Source organism: Nerophis ophidion, linkage group LG23, assembly GCF_033978795.1.
Source record: "Nerophis ophidion isolate RoL-2023_Sa linkage group LG23, RoL_Noph_v1.0, whole genome shotgun sequence".
Classification (NCBI taxonomy): domain Eukaryota; kingdom Metazoa; phylum Chordata; class Actinopteri; order Syngnathiformes; family Syngnathidae; genus Nerophis; species Nerophis ophidion.
In genome coordinates, this window is record NC_084633.1 from 37,197,234 (window position 1) to 37,220,121 (window position 22,888).

The 22,888-nt window shown below is 40.3% G+C and overlaps 2 protein-coding genes across 2 annotated transcripts in view; both read right to left on the reverse strand.

Moving 5' to 3' along the window:
- LOC133541171 (WW domain-binding protein 11) overlaps nucleotides 1–2,237 on the reverse strand; it is a 33,806-nt gene extending 31,569 nt beyond the window's left edge. Inside the window, exon 1 of the mRNA XM_061884299.1 lies at nucleotides 2,038–2,237. The gene's annotated coding sequence lies outside the window, so the exon portion shown is untranslated. The remainder of the gene's footprint in view (nucleotides 1–2,037) is intronic.
- Nucleotides 2,238–12,243: 10,006 nt separating this feature from the next.
- LOC133541172 (osteocalcin-like) lies at nucleotides 12,244–16,535 on the reverse strand. The gene is made up of 4 exons (XM_061884300.1): nucleotides 16,380–16,535; nucleotides 16,026–16,229; nucleotides 12,671–12,755; nucleotides 12,244–12,590 (listed from the first exon to the last, which is right to left on the reverse strand). The coding sequence occupies exons 1-4, from the start codon at nucleotides 16,435–16,437 to the stop codon at nucleotides 12,488–12,490; spliced, it is 450 nt and encodes a 149-aa protein (XP_061740284.1). The 5' UTR covers nucleotides 16,438–16,535; the 3' UTR covers nucleotides 12,244–12,487.
- Between the last annotated feature and the right edge of the window lie 6,353 nt (nucleotides 16,536–22,888).

The following is a 22,888-nucleotide window of genomic DNA, read 5'->3' on the forward strand; positions in this document are numbered from 1 at the left end:
ATAAGATGCAGACATGTTTACATACATACATACATACATATATGAATAAGATGCAGACAACATGTTTACAAACATCCACCCATCCATACATAATGAATAATATGCAGACAACATGTTTACATACACACATATATAAGAAGCAGATAACATGTTTACATACATACATGAATAAGATGCAGACATGTTTACATACATACATGAATAAGATGCAGACATGTTTACATACATACATGAATAAGATGCAGACATGCATACATACATACATGAATAAGATGCAGACATGTTTACATACATACATGAATAAGATGCAGACAACATGTTTACATACATACATGAATAAGATGCAGACAACATGTTTACAAACATACGTACATGAATAAGATGCAGACAACACGTTTACATGCATAAGTACTACATATATACATAAGCTGCAGACAACATGTTTACATACATACATGAATTAGATGCAGACAACATGTTTACATACATGCATACATACATGAATAAGAGGCAGAGAACATGTTTACATACATACATGAATAAGAGGCAGAGAACATGTTTACATACATACATGAATAAGAGGCAGAGAACATGTTTACATACATACATACATGAATGCATGCATACATGTAGAATATGCAAACATGTTTATATACTTGCATACATACATGAATAAGAGGCAGAGAACATGTTTACAAACATACGTACATGAATAAGATGCAGACAACACGTTTACATGCATAAGTACTACGTATATAAATAAGCTGCAGAAAACATGTTTACATACATACATGAATTAGATGTAGACAACATGTTTACATACATGCATACATACATGAATAAGAGGCAGAGAACATGTTTACATACATACATGAATAAGATGCAGACATGTTTACATACATACATGAATAAGATGCAGACATGTTTACATACATACATACATGAATAAGATGCAGACAACATGTTTACATACATACGTACATGAATAAGATGCAGACAACACGTTTACATGCATAAGTACTACATATATAAATAAGCTGCAGACAACATGTTTACATACATACATGAATTAGATGCAGACATGTTTACATACATGCATACATACATGAATAAGAGGCAGAGAACATGTTTACATACATACATGAATAAGAGGGAGAGAACATGTTTACATACATGAATACATGCATACATGTAGAATATGCAAACAACATGTTTATATACTTGCATACATACATGAATAAGAGGCAGAGAACATTTTTACATACAGACATACATGAATGCATACATACATCATATGCAGACAACATGTTTACATACATACATGAGCTGCAGACATGTTTACATAAATGTATACATACATCATATGCAGACATGTTTACATACATACATAAGATGCAGACATGCATACATACATACATAAATAAGATGCAGACAGGTTTACATACATACATGAATAAGATACATACATACATACATGAATAAGATACATACATACATACATGAATAAGATACATACATACATACATGAATAAGATACATACATACATACATACATACATGAATAAGGTACATACATACATACATACATGAATAAATAAGATGCAGACATCATGTTTATGTTTCATATATATCGCTAAATAATGAGTTGTGTATACATTTAACATTTGAATGAGCATTAGCACAACGGTTGCCATTTAACACACTTCATTAGAGAAATATATAAAGCAAATAAGTCCAAAAATAATACTTACTTCGCAAAAAACTTTTGTTTTCCCAGAAGTTTAATGACCAGACAGTTAAATAATGATGAAGTTTATTTAATGACCAGACAGTCAAATAATGATTAAGTTTATTTAATGACCAGACATTTAAATAATGATGAAGTTTAATGACCAGATATTTAAATAATAATGAAGTTTAATGACCAGACACTCAAATAATGATGAAATGTATTTAATGAAAAGACAGAAATGCTAACATTAGCCTTGTAGCCGCGTTAGCTTCCACAACACAGGATACAAAAAAACGCAACTTTACCTTCTAAAGATGAAATACGTAGCGGATAAACACCCTCCTGTCACAAATGTAGTTGTCGAGGGTCACTTCAGTGTTGTGCCTTTGGGAAGAAAGAGAGAGCAAAAGCATCCATGATGAAGTAGACGCGAGGACTTTTAGCTAGCCGCTCGCCATGTTAGCAGCCTCGGCGGGCGGAAGTGGGTCCTTCTGACGTCATCAAAAGACGAAGACAGTGGTGTGCCCGCTTTTGTGTTCCCACGTGAAACAACAACCATTGTGGGAAGGGACCAAGATGGCGCCGTGAACGGTCTTACTATTGGTAGCAGTGTCTAAAAAATGAATATAAATCTGCGAAAACAGCTCGTGTATGATGCGAAAAAAACTTCATCGTTTCCCTAGCGTCTTTAGTTAATTTTCGGGTTCCTTTGGTTGGACTTTGACGGCTGTTCCTTTGAACTAGGTTGTTCAAAAGAATAGTGCTCATAAAGTATTAAGTACCACCATAATGATAACATTAAATACAGTAGTGTAGTAGACATAAGTATTCATTAAGTACCACCATAATGATAAAATTAAATACAGTAGTGTAGTAGACATAAGTATTCATTAAGTACCACCATAATGACATTAAAATACAGTAGTGTAGTAGACCTAAGTATTCATTAAGTACCACCATAATGACAACATTAAAATACAGTAGTGTAGTAGACCTAAGTATTCATTAAGTACCACCATAATGACATCATTAAAATACAGTAGTGTAGTAGACCTAAGTATTCATTAAGTACCACCACAATGACAACATTAAAATACAGTAGTGTAGTAGACCTAAGTATTCATTAAGTACCACCATAATGGCAACATTAAAATGCAGTAGTGTAGTACACCTAAGTATTCATTAAGTACCACCATAATGACAACATTAAAATACAGTAGTGTAGTAGACCTAAGTATTCGTTAAGTACTACCATAATGACATTAAAATACAGTAGCGTAGTAGACCTAAGTATTCATTAAGTACCACCATAATGACAATATTAAAATACAGTAGTGTAGTAGACCTAAGTATTCATTAAGTACTTTCCATAATGACATTAAAATACAGTAGCGTAGTAGACCTAAGTATTCATTAAGTACCACCATAATGACAACATTAAAATACAGTAATGTAGTAGACCTAAGTATTTATTAAAAACACGTTTTATTTAACAAGTATATGTGATATTTTTGGCCACTTTAACAATGCACAAACATCAACTGTTTAAGAATTACTGACTTAAAGGAAAAAAAACTTTTATAAGTCTAGCCCTTTTGGATTAACAATAATTTTTGTGGGACGTTGGAAAAAAACAAACTAATTGTTAAAAAAAATAAATTGTGACCTATTTAAAGCTCTAATTACTTGACATCAAATCTTCAATTTAGACATTTTTTGGGGGGGGAAATATTGCATATTTTGTGTTTTTGCCGTAAAATAACCGGGTTTTGACAGGATGAGCATACATAAAACATGAAAAAAAAATACTAAAAAAAATAAAATAATGTAGGACTTATTTCTAATATTTTTTATGGCTGAGACCAGAACTTAAATCTAAGGGAGCCCTCAAGATGGAAAAAAAAATCGATTACATTCTGAGCGGTTGGCTTTTTCAGTGTGGGGGCCCTCAGCGAACACGCAATATGAAAAGAAGACTCATATAAATCCACATTTATTACAGTTCTCATGGCATCAATTTGGTTATTCGTCAGCCTTCAATGTGTACAAGCACACCATTTATGTCCATGATGAACTCTCCAAACAAAATAGTATAAAACTCTCGACATTAAAAAGTAAATATTGATGACAATTGCAACATGCGCAAAAAGGAGTAAGAAGAAGCAGATACTCCACAATTTATATATATATATATATATATATATATATATATATATATATATATATATATATATATATATATATATATACATATATATATATATATATATATATATATATATATATACATATATATATATATATATATATATATATATACACACATATAGACATACATATATATGTATATATATATATATATATATATGTATACACAAACATACATACATATACATATATATATATACATACATACATATGCATACTGTATATATATATATATATATATACTCGAACATACATACATACACACACACACATAAATATATATATATACTGTACATACATACATATGTATGTATGTATATATACAAACATACATACACATACATATACATACATGCATATGTATATATATATATATACATACATATGTATATATACATATATATATACAAACATACAAACACACACACATATATATATATACATACACACACACACATATATATACACACATATATATATATATATATATATATATATATATATATATATATTTATATATATATATATATATATATATATATATATATATATATATATATATATATATATATATATATATATATATATATATATATATATATATAATTTACATTTATGTCATGTGTAGTCTGAATGCGGTGCAAATGCTGCTGTCATGGCAACTGTGTTGCCATGGTGCATAATACAGAGCCACCAGCAGAGGGAGACATGGGACTGAGGATTCAATATAACGCCGTCCTGGAAACAACAAGTACACAACAAATACAGTATTGAAACCCAAGACATTACTCCCTCATCTAAATACACCTAAAACTTTGTTTTTAGTTTGTAGTGGAGTGGTCTGGAAAAAAGAAAAAAAACAACTGAAGTTTATATTTGGAAAAAAATGACCTCAAAAAGCACATGATTGCAAAAACAAATACTGTATTGATGTTTTACTCGATTAATACCACACAGACCTGAAACTAGACCCTAGTTTGCAGCAAAAGTACCAAGCTAAAACCCCGGGCTTTTGTTGGGATTATGTTCCGCCAAATTTACTCTCGCGAAGGAAGATTGTTTGTGAACTTTTGAGAGCAATCCAGAGTGGTAATTTCGATTGGTAAATACGAGATTATCATCACACCTCAACATCTCCAACATGTAAATGCTGCCCCTTTGCTAGGTCAGCATTGCAAATGTAAACCTGTTCTTAACCGCCCAACCACCGGACAAATATAAGTTAAATAAATGTATTAAAGCATGCAAAGTAGGAGGTAAATGTTCATATGCTGGATTACCCAGAAGCCTTAGCGCCGTCTGTAGACCAGGGGTGTCCAAAGTTTTTGTAGCGTTCAGTAAAATCCAAAGCTGCGAGGGCCACTTTGGTACAAAAGCAGTGAAGTTGTCATTTATATTCAATTAAATAGACTGCAAAGACAAGATATTTCATGTTCACACTGACAAACTTTGCTATTTTTTGCAAATAATCATGAAGTTAGAATTGAATGGCAGCAGCAAAGTTGTCAGAGGGGCATTTTTACCAGTGTGTTACATGGCCTTTACTTTTACCAACACTCAGAAAAGGTTTGCGAACTGAGGAGACACATTTTTTAAGCAGGCCAGTCTAGTAGCCGCACTCTTTTACTATGAAGCCACGCTGTTGTAACACCTGGCTTGGCATCGTCTTGCTGAAATAAGCAGGGGCGTCCACGATAACAACATATGTTGCTCCAAAAGCTGTATGTACTTTCAGCATTAATGGTGCCTTCACAGATGTGTAAGTTAGCCATGCCTTGGCCACTAATACACCCCCATACCATCACACATGCTGCCTAGAACACTTCCACCCTAGAACAGCCCGGATGGTTCTTTTCCTCTTTTGGTCCAGACGTCTACAGTTTCCAAAAACAACTTGTGATGTGGACTCGTCAGACCACAGAAATTTTTTTGATGAGCTCAGGCCCACTGAAGTGTTTCTGGGTGTTGTTGATAAATGGCTTTGCATAGTAGAGTTTTACCTTGCACTTAGACATGTAGCGACCAACTGTAGTTCCTGACAGTGGTTTTCTGAAGAAAACGTAGATGTTTATCTGTTCTCGGTGTTAATTTGTGGAATTCTGTTGGTAAAGAAATAAAAATGAGTGACTCAGTATTTAATTTCAAAAAGAACATGTCACAATGTATTTTAAAAAGTTATGTGAACTAGAAATGTATGTTTGTTTGGTTGAATGTTGTATTTAGAAGGTATGTTTGTTTATCTATTTACAAAAAAGTGCATATGTGTAAGTACATATTTTTGTATTATTTGTTAAAGGGCAACTTAAATGTAAATGCTGAATGACTATATTTCTTTTTGTATTACAAAATTATTAGAATGTAAAAAAATTTATGTTGGGCATATAAGCTTTTTTGCTTCTGCCTGTTTCAGTCATGTTATTCATTTTTGAATCGTGATCTATGTTTGAATATGTTTTTGTTAGACTGAAAATAAACTGAACTGAACTGGAAAAAAAAAGTGTTCTTGAGCCCATGTGGTGATATCCTTTACACAATGATGTGGCTTTTTGATGCAGTAGCGCCTGATTCTCTGATTCTTTTGATGATATTACGGAGCACGGATGCCGAAATCCCTAAATTCCTTGCGATAGCTGCTTGAGAAATGTTGTTCTTCAACAATTTGCTCAGGCATTTGTTGACAAAGCGGTGACCCTCGCCCCGTCCTTGTTTGTGAACGAGTGAGCGTTTCATGGAAGCTGCTTTTATAGCCAATCATGGCACCCACCTGTTCCCAATTAGCCTGTTCATCTGTGGGATGTTCCAAATATGTTTTGATGAGCATTCCTCATCTTATCTCAGTCTTTTTTGCCACTTGTGCCAGCTTTTTTTGAAACATGTTGCAGGCATTAAATTCCAAATTCCAAAGTTTGTCCGTGTGAAGATGAAATATCTTGTCTTTGCAGTCTATTCAATTGAATATAAGTTGAAAAGATTTGTTGTATTCTCTTTTTATTTACCTTTTACACAACCTGACCGTCAGAATAATTGTATCTAAGTTATCATAAAACTTTGTGTGTCAATGAGTCCCCGGCGAGAAGACAAAAGCTGTCTTTGATCCTACCAAGAAGAAGGCTTGTAAAACTCCACTGTGTAGGATGGGAAGCAACATTAATGTGTTCTGTTTCTTTGATGATATTGTAATCCACAGAAAGATTTTGTCTTGACCCCAGAGCTACAAGGCAGAGAGGGAGCACGACCAGACTCCCCTCCAGGGGGCATTTTCTTTGAACTGTTTTACTACCTTTTCTTTGAACTTGTCATGCCCATGGGATCATGTTTTGTTTTTGTCATGTTTGGTTTCATTTTTTGTTCCTGCACTTCCTTGTTTTCTTTGTTACCATAGCAACTTATTAGTTTCACCTGTCATGTCACGCCCCTGTCCTTGTCTCACACCTGTTTGTAATCATCATAGCTATTATTTGAACCTGTAGTTGCCAAGTGTTCAGCCTGGCAACTTTTCATATTACACAACTCCACTCATGCCAAGCCATGCTGCTCCCCTCATGCTCATGCCAAGTAAGTTTTTGGTTTTGTTATGTAAATAAATAAATGATAAATGGGTTGTACTTGTATAGCGCTTTTCTACCTTCAAGGTACTCAAAGCGCTTTGACACTACTCCCACATTTACCCATTCACACACACATTCACACACTGATGGAGGGAGCTGCCATGCAAGGCGCTAACCAGCACCAATCAGGACACAACGGACATGACGAGGTTGGTACTAGGTGGGGATTAAACCAGGGACCCTCGGATTGCGCACGGCCACTCTTCCACTGCGCCACGCCGTCCCAGTTGTTTAGTTGAGTTTTTTGTCTATAGTCATGTCATTGTGCTAGTTTTGTTTTCAGTAGTCAAGTTTGTTCTCCGCCTTCGTGCGCGCTTTTTGTTTGCTTCCTTCGTGTGTAATTTGTTGGTTTAAATAAATATGTACTCACATTCACGTCTCGCTCGTGCCAATTTCCCTTTGCATCGGAGAAACAATCCAAGTCATCGTCCAAGTCGTGACAGAACTGTTTGTAATCAAAGGCCATGGCTGTTTATGACCCCCGTGCCTTAGAAACAGCTGTTGACATGTAATCCGGTAAATAAATGGGTTGTACTTGTATAGCGCTTTTCCACCTTCAAGGTACTCAAAGCGCTTTGACACTACTTCCACATTTACCCATTCACACACACATTCACACACTGATGGAGGGAGCTGCCATGCAAGGCGCCAACCAGCACCCATCAGGAGCAAGGGTGAAGTGCCTTGCTCAGGACACAACGGACGTGACAAGGTTGGTACTAGGTGGGGATTGAACCAGGGACCCTCGGATTGCGCACGGCCACTCTCCCACTGCGCCACGCCGTCCCAGTTGTTTAGTTGAGTTTTTGTCTATAGTCATGTCATTGTGCTAGTTTTGTTTTCAGTAGTCAAGTTTGTTCTCTGCCTTCGTGCGCTTTTTGTTTGCTTCCTTCGTGTGTAATTTGTTGGTTTAAATAAATATGTACTCACATTCACGTCTCGCTCGTGCCAATTTCCCTTTGCAGCGGAGAAACAATCCAAGTCATCGTCCAAGTCGTGACAGAACTGTTTGTAATCAAAGGCCATGGCTGTTTATGACCCCCGTGCCTTAGAAACAGCTGTTGACATGTAATCCGGTAAATAAATGGGTTGTACTTGTATAGCGCTTTTCCACCTTCAAGGTACTCAAAGCGCTTTGACACTACTTCCACATTTACCCATTCACACACACATTCACACACTGATGGAGGGAGCTGCCATGCAAGGTGCTAACCAGCACCCATCAGGAGCAAGGGTGAAGTGTCTTGGTCAGGATACAACGGACGTGACGAGGTTGGTACTAGGTGGGATTTGAACCAGGGCCCCTCCGGTTGCGCATGGCCACTCCTCCACTCCGCCACGCCGTCCCAGTTGTTTAGTTTTGTTTTTGTGTATAGTCATGCCATTGTGCTAGTTTTGTTTTCAGTAGTCAAGTTTGTTCTCTGCCTTTGTGCGCTTTTTGTTTGCTTCCTTTGTGTGTAATTTGTTAGTTTGTCACATTCACGTCTCGCTCTTGCCAATTTCCCTTTGCATCGGAGAAACAATCCAAGTCGTGACAGAACTGTTTGTAATCAAAGGCCATGGCTGTTTATGACCCCCTTGCCTTAGAAACAGCTGTTGACATGTAATCCGGGAAAGTCCAAATAAAAGAGAAACATGTTGCAGGCATGAAATTCCAAATGAACTAATATTTGCAAAAAATAAAGTTTACCAGTTTGAACGTTAAGTATCTTGTCTTTGCTGTCTATTCAATTGGATATAAGTTTAAAAGGATTTGTTGTATTTAAAGTTAAAGTTAAAGTAGCAATGATTGTCACACACATACTAGATGTGGCGAAATCATTCTCTGCATTTGACCCATCACCCTTGATCACCCCCTAGGATGTGAGGGGAGCAGTGAGCAGCAGCAGTGCCGCGCCCAGGAATCATTTTTGGTGATTTAACCCCCAATTCCAACCCTTAATGCTGAGTGCCAAGCAGGGAGGTAACGGGTCCCATTTTTATAGTCTTTGTTATGACTCGGCCGGGGTTTGAACTCACAACTTACCCATCTCAGGGCAGAGACTCTAATCACTACGTTCTCTTTTTATTTACCATTTACACAACCTGACAACTTCACTGCTTGTATGTGTTGTAGAATATTGGTCGGGAAATGACCACATTTAAATGTTCAAATCAACAACACAACCTGACATTGATTAAACCTTGTCAAAAATGATGTTGCATTTGTGTTGTTTCAGTGTCAACAGACTTTTACTCCATCTCCATCTTCTTCCGCTTATCCGAAGTCGGGTCGCGGGGGCAGCAGCCTAAGCAAGGAAGCCCAGACTTCCCTCTCCCCAGCCACTTCGTCTAGCTCTTCCCAGGGGATCCCGAGGCGTTCCCAGGCCAGCCGGGAGACATAGTCTTCCCAACGTGTCCTGGGTCTTCCCCGTGGCCTCCTACCGGTTGGACGTGGCCTAAACACCTCCCTAGGGAGGCGTTCGGGTGGCATCCTGACCAGGTGCCCGAACCACTTCATCTGGCTCCTCTCCATGTGGAGGAGCAGCGGCTTTACTTTGAGTTCCTCCCGGATGACAGAGCTTCTCACCCTATCTCTAAGGGAGAGACCCGCCACACGGCGGAGGAAACTCATTTGGGCCGCTTGTACCCGTGATCTTATCCTTTCGGTCATGACCCAAAGCTCATGACCATAGGTGAGGATGGGAACGTAGATCGATCGGTAAATTGAGAGCTTTGCCTTCCGGCTCAGCTCCTTCTTCACCACAACGGATCGGTACAACGTCCGCATTACTGAAGACGCCGCACCGATCCGCCTGTCGATCTCACCATCCACTCTTCCCTCACTCGTGAACAAGACTCCTAGGTACTTGAACTCCTCCACTTGGGGCAGGGTCTCCTCTCCAACCCGGAGATGGCATTCCACCCTTTTCCAGGCGAGAACCCTGGACTCGGACTTGGAGGTGCTGATTCTCATCCCAGTCGCTTCACACTCGGCTGCGAAGCGATCCAGTGAGAGCTGAAGATCCCGGTCAGATGAAGCCATCAGGACCACATCATCTGCAAAAAGCAGAGACCTAATCCTGCGGTTACCAAACCGGAACTCCTGAACGCCTTGACGGCGCCTAGAAATTCTGTCCATAAAAGTTATGAACAGAATGGGTGACAAAGGACAGCCTTGGCGGAGTCCAACCCTCACTGGAAATGTGTTCGACTTACTGCCGGCAATGCGGACCAAGTTCTGACACTGATCATACAGGGAGCGGACCGCCACAATAAGACAGTCCGATACCCCATACTCTCTGAGCACTCCCCACAGGACTTCCCGAGGGACACGGTGGAATGCCTTCTCCAAGTCCACAAAGCACATGTAGACTGGTTGGGCAAACTCCCATGCACCCTCAAGAACCCTGCCGAGAGTATAGAGCTGGTCCACAGTTCCACGACCAGGACGAAAACCACACTGTTCCACCTGAATCCGAGGTTCGACTATCCGACGTAGCCTCCTCTCCAGTACACCTGAATAAACAGTTGGTACAAAATGCGGCTGCTAGACTTTTGACAAGAACATGAAAGTTTGATCATATTACGCCGATACTGTATATACCTTTATATACATATATACATACATATATACCTGTACTGGCTTCCTGTGCACTTAAGATGTGACTTTAAGGTTTTACTACTTACGTATAAAATACTACACGGTCTAGCTCCAGCCTATCTTGCCGATTGTATTGTACCATATGTCCCGGCAAGAAATCTGCGTTCAAAAGACTCCGGCTTATTAGTGATTCCTAGAGCCCAAAAAAAGTCTGCGGGCTATAGAGCGTTTTCCGTTCGGGCTCCAGTACTCTGGAATGCCCTCCCGGTAACAGTTCGAGATGCCACCTCAGTAGAAGCATTTAAGTCTCACCTTAAAACTCATCTGTATACTCTAGCCTTTAAATAGACCTCCTTTTTAGACCAGTTGATCTGCCGCTTCTTTTCTTTTTTCTCCTATGTCCCCCCCCTCCCTTGTGGAGGGGGTCCGGTCCGATGACCATGGATGAAGTACTGGCTGTCCAGAGTCGAGACCCAGGATGGACCGCTCGCCTGTGTATCGGTTGGGGACATCTCTACGCTGCTGATCCGCCTCCGCTTGGGATGGTTTCCTGTGGACGGGACTCTCGCTGCTGTCTTGAATCCGCTTTGAACTGAACTCTCGCGGCTGTGTTGGATCCACTATGGATTGAACTTTCACAGTATCATGTTAGACCCGCTCGACATCCATTGCTTTCGGTCCCCTAGAGGGGTGGGAGTTGCCCACATCTGAGGTCCTCTCCAAGGTTTCTCATAGTCAGCATTGTCACTGGCGTCCCACTGGATGTGAATTCTCCCTGCCCACTGGGTGTGAGTTTTCCTTGCCCTTTTGTGGGTTCTTCCGAGGATGTTGTAGTCGTAATGATTTGTGCAGTCCTTTTGAGACATTTGTGATTTGGGGCTATATAAATAAACATTGATTGATTGATTGATTGATTGATTGATAGAAACCTTACCGGGAAGGCTGAGGAGTGTGATCCCACCATAGTTGGAACACACCCTCCTAGAAATGTTTGGCCCTATGGTTAAGAAGCTCTGGTTCAAAGTGCTTGGTGAGTGGGAAGTGTTTCCGTACATTTCTGCCACACCACACGGTGTTTATTCATCAGACAAATGACTGGACACAGACTGGGGTGATTTCATCATGTTTTACTGGTAGCTGACACTAGTCTACAGGCTTAGAGAGGCGACAGAGCCGCACAGAAAACTGTGAGGTCTGCAGGGAATGCACGACTAAGTTGTTCTTCTCACTCTGCTCTGAAGTTTAGTACACCGCTGGTTTTTGCATGCGTTTGGAAGGGGGCATTTTTTTTGTTTCTTTGCATAGGAAAAAAGGGGCTCGGGTACAAATAAGAAGGCGATGTATAAAAAAGGGGAGCTAGTAAGGAACGGGGCCGTAGTAGGCGTTGTAGGCGGCGACCACTCCAGATGTGCCCATCATGCGCCCGCAGCCTGTGTCCGACTCGCACACCTCTCGCAGGCTGGACAAAGACAAAGGACACGAGTCAGGTCATAAAGATGCAGAATGGAGAGGCGGAATAAAAGACGCGTGGACTCGCACCTCTCCAGCTGGGCCACGGACAGCTCGCGGGGGGCGGCCCTGGGCGGCACCACGGCGGCGGCCTGCCTGCGGTCCACAAAGACGCCTGCACATTGTGAAGGTTGACGTTACGTCGGTGGACGGGATTTCAACAAGTCACGACTTGTTGGTAGAACTATGCTCAAACAACCGGCATAGCTCGGTTGGTAGAGCGGCCGTGCCAGCAACTTGAGGGTTGCAGGTTCGATTCCCGCTCCCGCCATCTTAGTCACTGCCGTTGTGTCCTTGGGCAAGACACTTTACCCACCAGCTCCCAGTGCCACCCACACTGGATTAAATGTAACTTAGATAATGGGTTTCACTATGTAAAAGTGCCTTGAGTCACTCGAGAAAAGCGCTATATAAATATAATTCACTTCACTTTTTTTGGGGCGGCATAGCTCGGTTGGTAGAGTGGCCGTGCCAGCAACTTGAGGGTTGCAGGTTCGATTCCCGCTTCCGCCATCCTAGTCACTGCCGTTGTGTCCTTGGGCAAGGCACTTTACCCACCTGCTCCCAGTGCCACCCACACTGGTTTGAATGTAACTTAGATAATGGGTTTCACTATGTAAAAGTGCCTTGAGTCACTCGAGAAAAGCGCTATATAAATATAATTCACTTCACTTTTTTTGGGGCGGCATAGCTCGGTTGGTAGAGTGGCCGTGCCAGCAACTTGAGGGTTGCAGGTTCGATTCCCGCTCCCGCCATCTTAATCACTGCCGTTGTGTCCTTGGGCAAGGCACTTTACCCACCTGCTCCCAGTGCCACCCACACTGGATTAAATGTAACTTAGATAATGGGTTTCACTATGTAAAAGGGCCTTGAGTCACTCGAGAAAAGCGCTATATAAATATAATTCACTTCACTTTTTTTGGGGCGGCATAGCTCGGTTGGTAGAGTGGCCTTGCCAGCAACTTGAGGGTTGCAGGTTCGACTCCCGCTCCCGCCATCTTAATCACTGCCGTTGTGTCCTTGGGCAAGGCACTTTACCCACCAGCTCCCAGTGCCACCCACACTGGATTAAATGTAACTTAGATAATGGGTTTCACTATGTAAAAGTGCCTTGAGTCACTCGAGAAAAGCGCTATATAAATATAATTCACTTCACTTTTTTTGGGGCGGCATAGCTCGGTTGGTAGAGCGGCCGTGCCAGCAACTTGAGGGTTGCAGGTTCGATTCCCGCTCCCGCCATCTTAATCACTGCCGTTGTGTCCTTGGGCAAGGCACTTTACCCACCAGCTCCCAGTGCCACCCACACTGGATTAAATGTAACTTAGATAATGGGTTTCACTATGTAAAAGGGCCTTGAGTCACTCGAGAAAAGCGCTATATAAATATAATTCACTTCACTTTTTTTGGGGCGGCATAGCTCGGTTGGTAGAGTGGCCGTGCCAGCAACTTGAGGGTTGCAGGTTCGATTCCCGCTCCCGCCATCCTAGTCACTGCCGTTGTGTCCTTGGGCAAGGCACTTTACCCACCTGCTCCCAGTGCCACCCACACTGGTTTAAATGTAACTTAGATAATGGGTTTCACTATGTAAAAGTGCCTTGAGTCACTCGAGAAAAGCGCTATATAAATATAATTCACTTCACTTTTTTGGGGGCGGCATAGCTCGGTTGGTAGAGTGGCCGTGCCAGCAACTTGAGGGTTGCAGGTTCGATTCCCGCTTCCGCCATCCTAGTCACTGCCGTTGTGTCCTTGGGCAAGGCACTTTACCCACCTGCTCCCAGTGCCACCCACACTGATTTAAATGTAACTTAGATAATGGGTTTCACTATGTAAAAGGGCCTTGAGTCACTCGAGAAAAGCGCTATATAAATACAATTCACTTCACTTCACTTTATGACCGATCACAGGAACGCCACGTCAAAAGTCACACAACAGCTACGACCTGAGAGCAGGCATGTGCAAACTTTTCCGTCAAAAAAATCCCCAAAATCTGGCTGCCCTTTTGTGAAAAGAGTAAAAAAACAAAAACAATGTGGATATTCACAAGACAGGAAGTCAGCTTGTGGTTTCTGTGAGAAAGTGAATAATTTTGACTTTTTTGCTGCTTTTTTGGACACCCCTGTATTATAATGCATATATATATATATATATATATATATATATTACTACTAAGGCTGTGAATCTTTGGGCACCACATTATTCGATTCCTGGGGTAAATGATTGGATTTAGAATCAATTCTCAATTCAAAATTGTTACTTTTTTAATAACATTGGTGCCACTCCTATGATGAACTGCATTCTTCCGTGAAATAAATCAACGATCAACAGCTTTGATACATTTCTATTTTACTTAAAGGACAACTGGTTTTGTTTGGTAAAAATCAATATAAACGTTAAATAAAGTCAAATACAAAGAAGGCAACAAGAGAAGTATCCAACATTTCTCTTTCCTAAAGTCAGTTTGTATAGCAGATATGGATCATCTACATCAACATTTGCCTGAAAAAAAAAAAAAAATATATATATATATATATATATATATATGTATATATATATATAAATATATATATATATACATATGTATATATATATATATATATACATATACATACATATATATACATATACATACATACATATATATATACACATACACACATATATACATATATATATATACATACATACACATATATATATATATAGATATATATATATATTTATATATATATATGTAAAAATGTATATATAATATATACATATACACATATATACTGTATGTATATATATATTAAAAAAAATGTATATATATATATATATATATATTTACATATATACATGCATACATAAATATTTTTTTTTATTTGTATTTATTTATTTATTTTAATCTATTTTTAAAAAATCGACTAGGAATCGTTAAAAATAAGAATCATGATTCATTTTAAAATAGATTTTTTTTTGACACCCCTAATTACAACTATTAGGGTTGCTGGGAAAAAAAATTGATGAACATCCATAACGCAATTGTAATAAATTCCGATTCTAAATCAATTCATATTTTTTTTAGAATCAGTAATAAAAAACAAACAACAACAAAAATACTTAATTTTTTCGGCTATTTTCGCGCTTTTGTTACGTATATGCCAGCATCCAAGAGGAGATTTTGCCACCTGTAACCTGTTTCGAATATTTTTGACAAGGAGTTATTACAATTTCCATGCCAAGTAAAATATGAAAATCGTTAAAAAATTGAAAATAAATCTGAAGGGAATAGAATCGAGTCACATACTAACGACTAAATAGGATACAATTGTTGTTAGGAATAATTCGGACTCATGGTCAACATGGAAGAAAGCGACACACTCGGACGTCAAACTGGCGACCTTACCGTGACGATGGTTGTTCAAAGCATCGTAATAACCGTTGTTATAGCCGTTGTCGTAGTGACCGTTGTCGCGGCGGAGGACGTAGTCGTCTCTGCGACCGTTGTCGTCTCTGTGGACGTAGTCGTCACGGCGGGCGTAGCTGTCGTACTGTCGGTAGTTTTCACGTCGGCCATTGTTGTCGTCGTCCCCGTTGGAGTCTGCGGAGTCTGCAAAATACAAAATATAACAAGATAGATTTTTTACATTTAAAATAACCATTTAAAAATCCTAAAAGGCACTCTGATAGTGATAAATGTACCATTAGACGTAACAGTACCCCCCCCTTAAAATAATCCATACTGGTCCAGAGTTCTTACCTGATGTCAGACCGATGACAGCCAGGGAGCAGAAAATCAGGATAGCCAAAGTCTTCATCTTTACGATCAGGCAGCGAGGGCGAGTGCAGATGTGGAAAGTTCTTCTTCTCTGTGGAAATGTCAACACAGATAACTCCAATATATAGACGGGGCCCTCAGAATGTGATTGGCCGGGGCATCGTGTGTCACTCACAGACATGCTGACATGCCCACCTCGCTATCCTATCATCAAGAGAAACCACAAGTCTTAAAACCTGGAATTTGTTTCAGTTTCAAGCGGCTTAGGAGGCAAATCGGATCAATTGGTTTTGCGTTGGGACTCTTTCTCGCATTGTTTGGCTTATTTTAGGAGTAAACTCGTCGACCTGAGGTTGGGAGACGCAGCCAAGGAGGAGTTGCAGCGCCCAAAGCCGCCTCTAGAGGTCAGTGCTGGCAGTAGACCGAGGTCACAAGGTGCAGTTAGCGCATGCAAGAACTGCTAACCTTGCACAAGGTTTTCATTTTGGGAGTGCTTAAGATAAGATTCTGGTCCGGTGTTGGTGGGTTTGACAGCATGTAATTTAACCGTCTGGGTTGAAGTCAGTTCATGTTGGGAGTTCTGGGGACATACTTTTTTTGGGAGTTCACTTCCAGGATGAGGGCTTCACGGTGGCAGAGGGGTTAGTGCGTATGCCTCACAATACGAAGGTCCTGAGTAATCCTGGGTTCAATCCCGGGCTCGGGATCTTTGTGTGTGGCGTTTGCATGTTCTTATGCGTGGGTTCCCTCCAGGTACTCCGGCTTCCTCCCACCTCCAAAGACATGCACCTGGGGATAGGCCCCTCCCACCTCCAAAGACATACACCTGGGGATAGGCCCCTCCCACCTCCAAAGACACGCACCTGGGAATAGGCCCCTCCCACCTCCAAAGACATACACCTGGGGATAGGCCCCTCCCACCTCCAAAGACATGCACCTGGGTCCAGGGTGTACACCGCCTTCCGCCCGATTTTAGCTGAGATAGGCACCAGCGCCCCCCGCGACCCCAAAGGGAATAAGCGGTAAAAAATGGATGGATCGACTTCCAGGATGTCCTGATTGGCCCACTGCTCGGATTGCTTTTCTTACCTATCTGGGACAAGTTTGTGCGTATTTGGGATCTGCATAAGTCCCGAAAATGTTAAACCAAACCGTTGAGGCATTGCGAAAAAAATATTTATTTATTATTAGTATTATCCCACTTCCAAAGACATGCACCTGGGGATAGGTTGATTGGCAACACTAAAAAAAAAATTGGCCCTAGTGTGTGAATGTGAGTGTGAATGTTGTCTGTCTATCTGTGTTGGCCCTGCGATGAGGTGGCGACTTGTCCAGGGTGTACCCCGCCTTCCGCCCGATTGTAGCTGAGATAGGCGCCAGTGCCCCCCGCGACCCCGGAAGGGAATAAGCGGTAGAAAATGGATGGATGGATGGAGTATTATTCCGCCGAAAAACTTTGGCGTGATCCACAGCCTGCGGTTTTCATCCGATCGGAACCATTCGATTATAAAAACAATCGCCTTGACTGGGAATCGTGAGCTCCCCAAAAATTGTACCCAGAATTCCCGGTTTTCCGGCACATTTTTCCCATTGAAAATGAATGGGCCCGATCCGAACCGTTCCGCCATCCCCACGCTCCACCCACCTCGGACTGTCAGGGACTGCTGTCGGTCTTCAACCCCAACATGCAGAGATGGCCGACGTAGCGCAGGAAAACATGACTTTAATGTCAAAATGCAGGGAAAACAGGTAACATTCATGGAGCCCGGACTGGAAGGCGAGGCAGGCGTAAATAGCAGCCTGATTGGCAACTGCAAGCAGGTGTGCCAGGCTGCCAATCACAGACAAGTGAGGGAAACTCTGGGAGACATGCAGGAAATGGAACCAAAATAAGAGCGCTGACAGGAATTAAACACAAACACAGAGGAAAAACCGAAACAAGTAAAAAAATATATACATTTTTCAGAAAGAGCAGAAAACAGGTGATAATCATGTTTTAGGAACTCAGGCGAAAATTTCCACCACTCCTATCCGACTGTTCGCCCACACCCAACCTTGAGCGAATGATCATGCAAAAATGTCAAAATGCAGGGAAAACAGGTAACAATCATGGAGCCCGGACTGGAAGGCGAGGCAGGCGTAAATAGCAGCCTGATTGGCAACTGCAAGCAGGTGTGCCAGGCTGCCAATCACAGACAAGTGAGGGAAACTCTGGGAGACATGCAGGAAATGGAACCAAAATAAGAGCGCTGACAGGAATTAAACACAGAGGAAAAACCGAAACAAGTAAAAAAAATATATACATTTTTCAGAAAGAGCAGAAAACAGGTGATAATCATGTTTTAGGAACTCAGGCGAAAATTTCCACCACTCCTATCCGACTGTTCGCCAACACCCAACCTTGAGCGAATGATCATGCAAAAATGTCAAAATGCTAATAATTCAGTTCAGAAAATGTTGACTTTGATTGCACAAAATCCTTGAAATGGCCACAAATGCGCCAGTTCTGAGAGCGAGGAGAGTGGAAGCCATGTTTACTTCGGTAAACACTGTCGGCATGAGGGTCGGATTTTATTCACAGTAGAAACCAGATTTTTTTTCAAATGTGAAAAATACATAAAAAAATCAGATTTGACAAAAAAAAATAATCTGAATATATATATATATATATATCTATCTGTGTTGGCCCTGCGATGAGGTGGCGACTTGTCCAGGGTGTACCCCGCCTTCCGCCCGATTGTAGCTGAGATAGGCGCCAGCGCCCCCCGCGACCCCGAAAGGGAATAAGCGGTAGAAAATGGATGGATGGATGGATATATATATATATATATATATATATATATATACAGTGGGGAAAAAAGTATTTAGTCAGCCAGCGATTGTGCAAGTTCTCCCACTTAAAATGATGACAGAGGTCTGTAATTTTCATCACAGGTACACTTCAACTGTGAGAGACAGAATGTGGGAAAAAAATCCAGGAATTCACATTGTAGGAATTTTAAAGAATTTATTTGTAAATGATGGTGAACAGTCACTAAAAATATCAGATTTGACAAAAAACACATCCAAAATGGCCATGTGACTCTGCAGAGTGAGCGTAGCCAAAGTCAACATTTTCTGAACCACATTATTGCGCGTAGAAGATGAAGAAGGAAGAAGTATTTTGACTCTAGCAGGATAATTTCTTGGGAGGGTGGGTGTGGGCGAGCAGTCAGACAGGAGTGGTGGAACTTTCTCTTCAGTTCCTAAAACATTATTATCACCTGTGTTTTGCTCCGTCTATTCGACTATTTATTTTATAACCAAAGAACGATGATGTTTATCGCTGAGTGAGGAAGTGTTGGTTGGACAAACATGGCCGCAGGGTTCAGACCGAAGTCACATTCCATACATCTCCCATTTATTTATTTACACATGCCAAAGAAAATTGGGAATCGCACCATTCATCGAGAAGAGCCAAATGAGGTGGTTAGGTATCTGGTAAGGATGCCACCCGAATGACTCCCTAGGGAGGTGTTTGGAGCACGTGCTACCGGTAGGAGGCCACGGGGAAGACCCAGGACACGTTGGGAAGACTATGTCTCCCGGCTGGCCTGGGAACGCCTCGGAATCCCCTGGGAGGAGCTGGACCATGTGGCTGGGGAGAGGAAAGTCTGGGCTTCCCTGCTTAGGCTGCTGCCCCCGCGATCCCACCTTGGATAAGCGGAAGAAAATGGATAGATGGATGAATGTCCTGAAAAAAATCCGATGTACGGCTGAATAATGTGGACTGCAAAGAACCTCCAGAAAAATGGAAATTCCTGGATTTTTTTTTTTTTTTTTTAACTTGTTTGGGTTTTCCTCTGTGTTTGTGTTGATTTCCTGTCATCTCTCTTATTTTGTTCCCATTTCCTGCCTTTTCTCCCAGAGCGCTTGTTTCCCTCACCTGTCTCTGATTGGCAGCCTGGCACACCTGCTTGCAGTTGCCAATTTATGCCTGCCTCGCCCTCCAGTCAGGGATCAATGATTGTAACGTGTTTCCTGGTTCCTGTTTTCCCTGCATTCTGACATGAAAGTCATGTTTTCCTGCGCTACGCCCGCCATCTCTGCATCTTGGGGTTGAAAACCGACAGCAGTCCCTGACAGTCCGAGGTGGGTGGAGCGTGTGGATGGCGGAACGGTTCGGATCAGGCGAGAAATGTGGGAGTTGTGCATGTTTTGAAAACGGGCCCATTCATTTTCAGTGGGAAAAATATTTATGCCTGCCTCGCCCTCCAGTCAGGGCTCAATGGTTGTACCCTGGTTCCTGGTTCCGGTTCGGATCGGGCGTGAAATGTAGGAGTTGTGCATGTTTTGAAAACAGTCCCATTGCTTTCCATGATCACCTGTTGTCTACTATTTATTTTGCAAACGTCTATTGCGACGCATAATTATGATGCTTATCTTCGACGTTGTAGTCGGACTCACATTGAGGACACACTACATACATGTCCCATTTATAGCCACATGTGAAAGAGGTCTGAAAAAAAATCTGAATCACAATGACCTGAAAACATTTGATATAGGTATGGCAAAAAAAATAAAAATAAAAGAAAAGGCCTTACCTTTGATTTGTTTGTGTTATTTATTTCTAAATAAAGGAGACCACAAAACATTTCATTATTGTTTACTAGACAACTTGTCTTTTAGTAGTAAGTAAACAAAGAAAGACTCCTAATTAGTAACATCGTGTCATTTATCTATTATTTTGTACACATTATGAGGGACAAACTGTAAAAAATTGATTATTAATCCACTTGTTCATTTACTGTTAATATCTGCTTATTTTCAGTTTGAACATGTTCTATCTGCACTTCTGTTAAAATGTAATAATCACTTATTCTTCTCTTCTTTGATACTTGACATTAGTTTTGGATGATACCACACATTTAGGTATCAATCCGATACCAAGTAGTTACAGGATCATACAATAAAATATAATACCTAACAAACCAATAATAATATGGTTAGCAAATACTGATGTAAAGGGTAGGTGTCACACTTTTTTCTGTTTGAACATGTTCTATCTACACTTCTGTTAAAATGTAATAATCACTTATTCTTCTCTTCTTTGATACTTTACATTAGTTTTGGATGATACCACACATTTAGGTATCTATCCGATACCAAGTAGTTACAGGATCATACAATAAAATATAATACCTAACAAACCAATAATAATATGGTTAGCAAATACTGATGTAAAGGGTAGGTGTCGCGCTTTTTTCTGTTTGAACATGTTCTATCTACACTTCTGTTAAAATGTAATCACTTATTTTTCTCTTCTTTGATACTTTACATTAGTTTTGTATGATACCACACATTTATGTATCTATCCGATACCAAGTAGTTACAGGATCCTACAATAAAATATAATACCTAACAAACCAATAATAATATGGTTAGGAAATACTGATGTGAAGGGTAGGTGTTGCGCTTTTTCAGTTTGAACATGTTCTATCTACACTTCTGTTAAAATGTAATAATCACTTATTCTGCTCTTCTTTGATACTTTACATTAGTTTTGTATGATACCACACATTTATGTATCTATCCGATACCAAGTAGTTACAGGATCCTACAATAAAATATAATACCTAACAAACCAATAATAATATGGTTAGGAAATACTGATGTGAAGGGTAGGTGTTGCGCTTTTTCAGTTTGAACATGTTCTATCTACACTTCTGTTAAAATGTAATAATCACTTATTCTGCTCTTCTTTGATACTTGACATTAGTTTTGGATGATACCACACATTTAGGTATCGATCCGATACCAAGTAGTTACAGGATCCTACAATAAAATATAATACCTAACAAACCAATAATAATATGGTTAGGAAATACTGATGTAAAGGGTAGGTGTCACGCTTTTTTCTGTTTGAACATGTTCTATCTACACTACGGTTAAAATGTCTTAATCACTTATTCTTCTCTTCTTTGATACTTGACATTAGTTTTGGATGATACCACACATTTAGGTATTCATCCGATACCAAGTAGTTACAGGATCCTACAATAAAATATAATACCTAACAAACCAATAATAATATGGTTAGGAAATACTGATGTAAAGGGTAGGTGTTGCGCTTTTTCTGTTTGAACATGTTCTATCTACACTTCTGTTAAAATGTAATAATCACTTATTCTGCTCTTCTTTGATACTTGACATTAGTTTTGGATGATACCACACATTTAAGTATCGATCTGATACCGAGTAGTTACAGGATCATACATTGATCATATTCAAAGTCCTCATGTGTACGCAACAATAAAAAAGGACAAAATATTTTGTGGTAGCAAAACATATCCATGTAATCATAGTAGCATCGACTAGATACGCTATTGTACTTGGTATCATTACAGTGGATGTCAGGTGTAAATCCATCCATGGCATTTGTTTAAATTGACGCCGGTGAGCAATTGTATCCTCCTACGCTGTGTTATTCCTCAACCTCCAGTGATAATATA

Excerpts from the sequence above, each read along its gene's own strand:
- LOC133541172 (XM_061884300.1), bottom strand. The coding sequence starts at position 16,437 with ATGAAGACTTTGGCTATCCTGATTTTCTGCTCCCTGGCTGTCATCGGT. Across the intron at positions 12,756-16,025 it reads TTTGAACAACCATCGTCACG|GCGTCTTTGTGGACCGCAGG; the intron begins GTAAGGTCGCCA and ends CACAATGTGCAG. Across the intron at positions 12,591-12,670 it reads TCCGTGGCCCAGCTGGAGAG|CCTGCGAGAGGTGTGCGAGT; the intron begins GTGCGAGTCCAC and ends GTCTTTGTCCAG.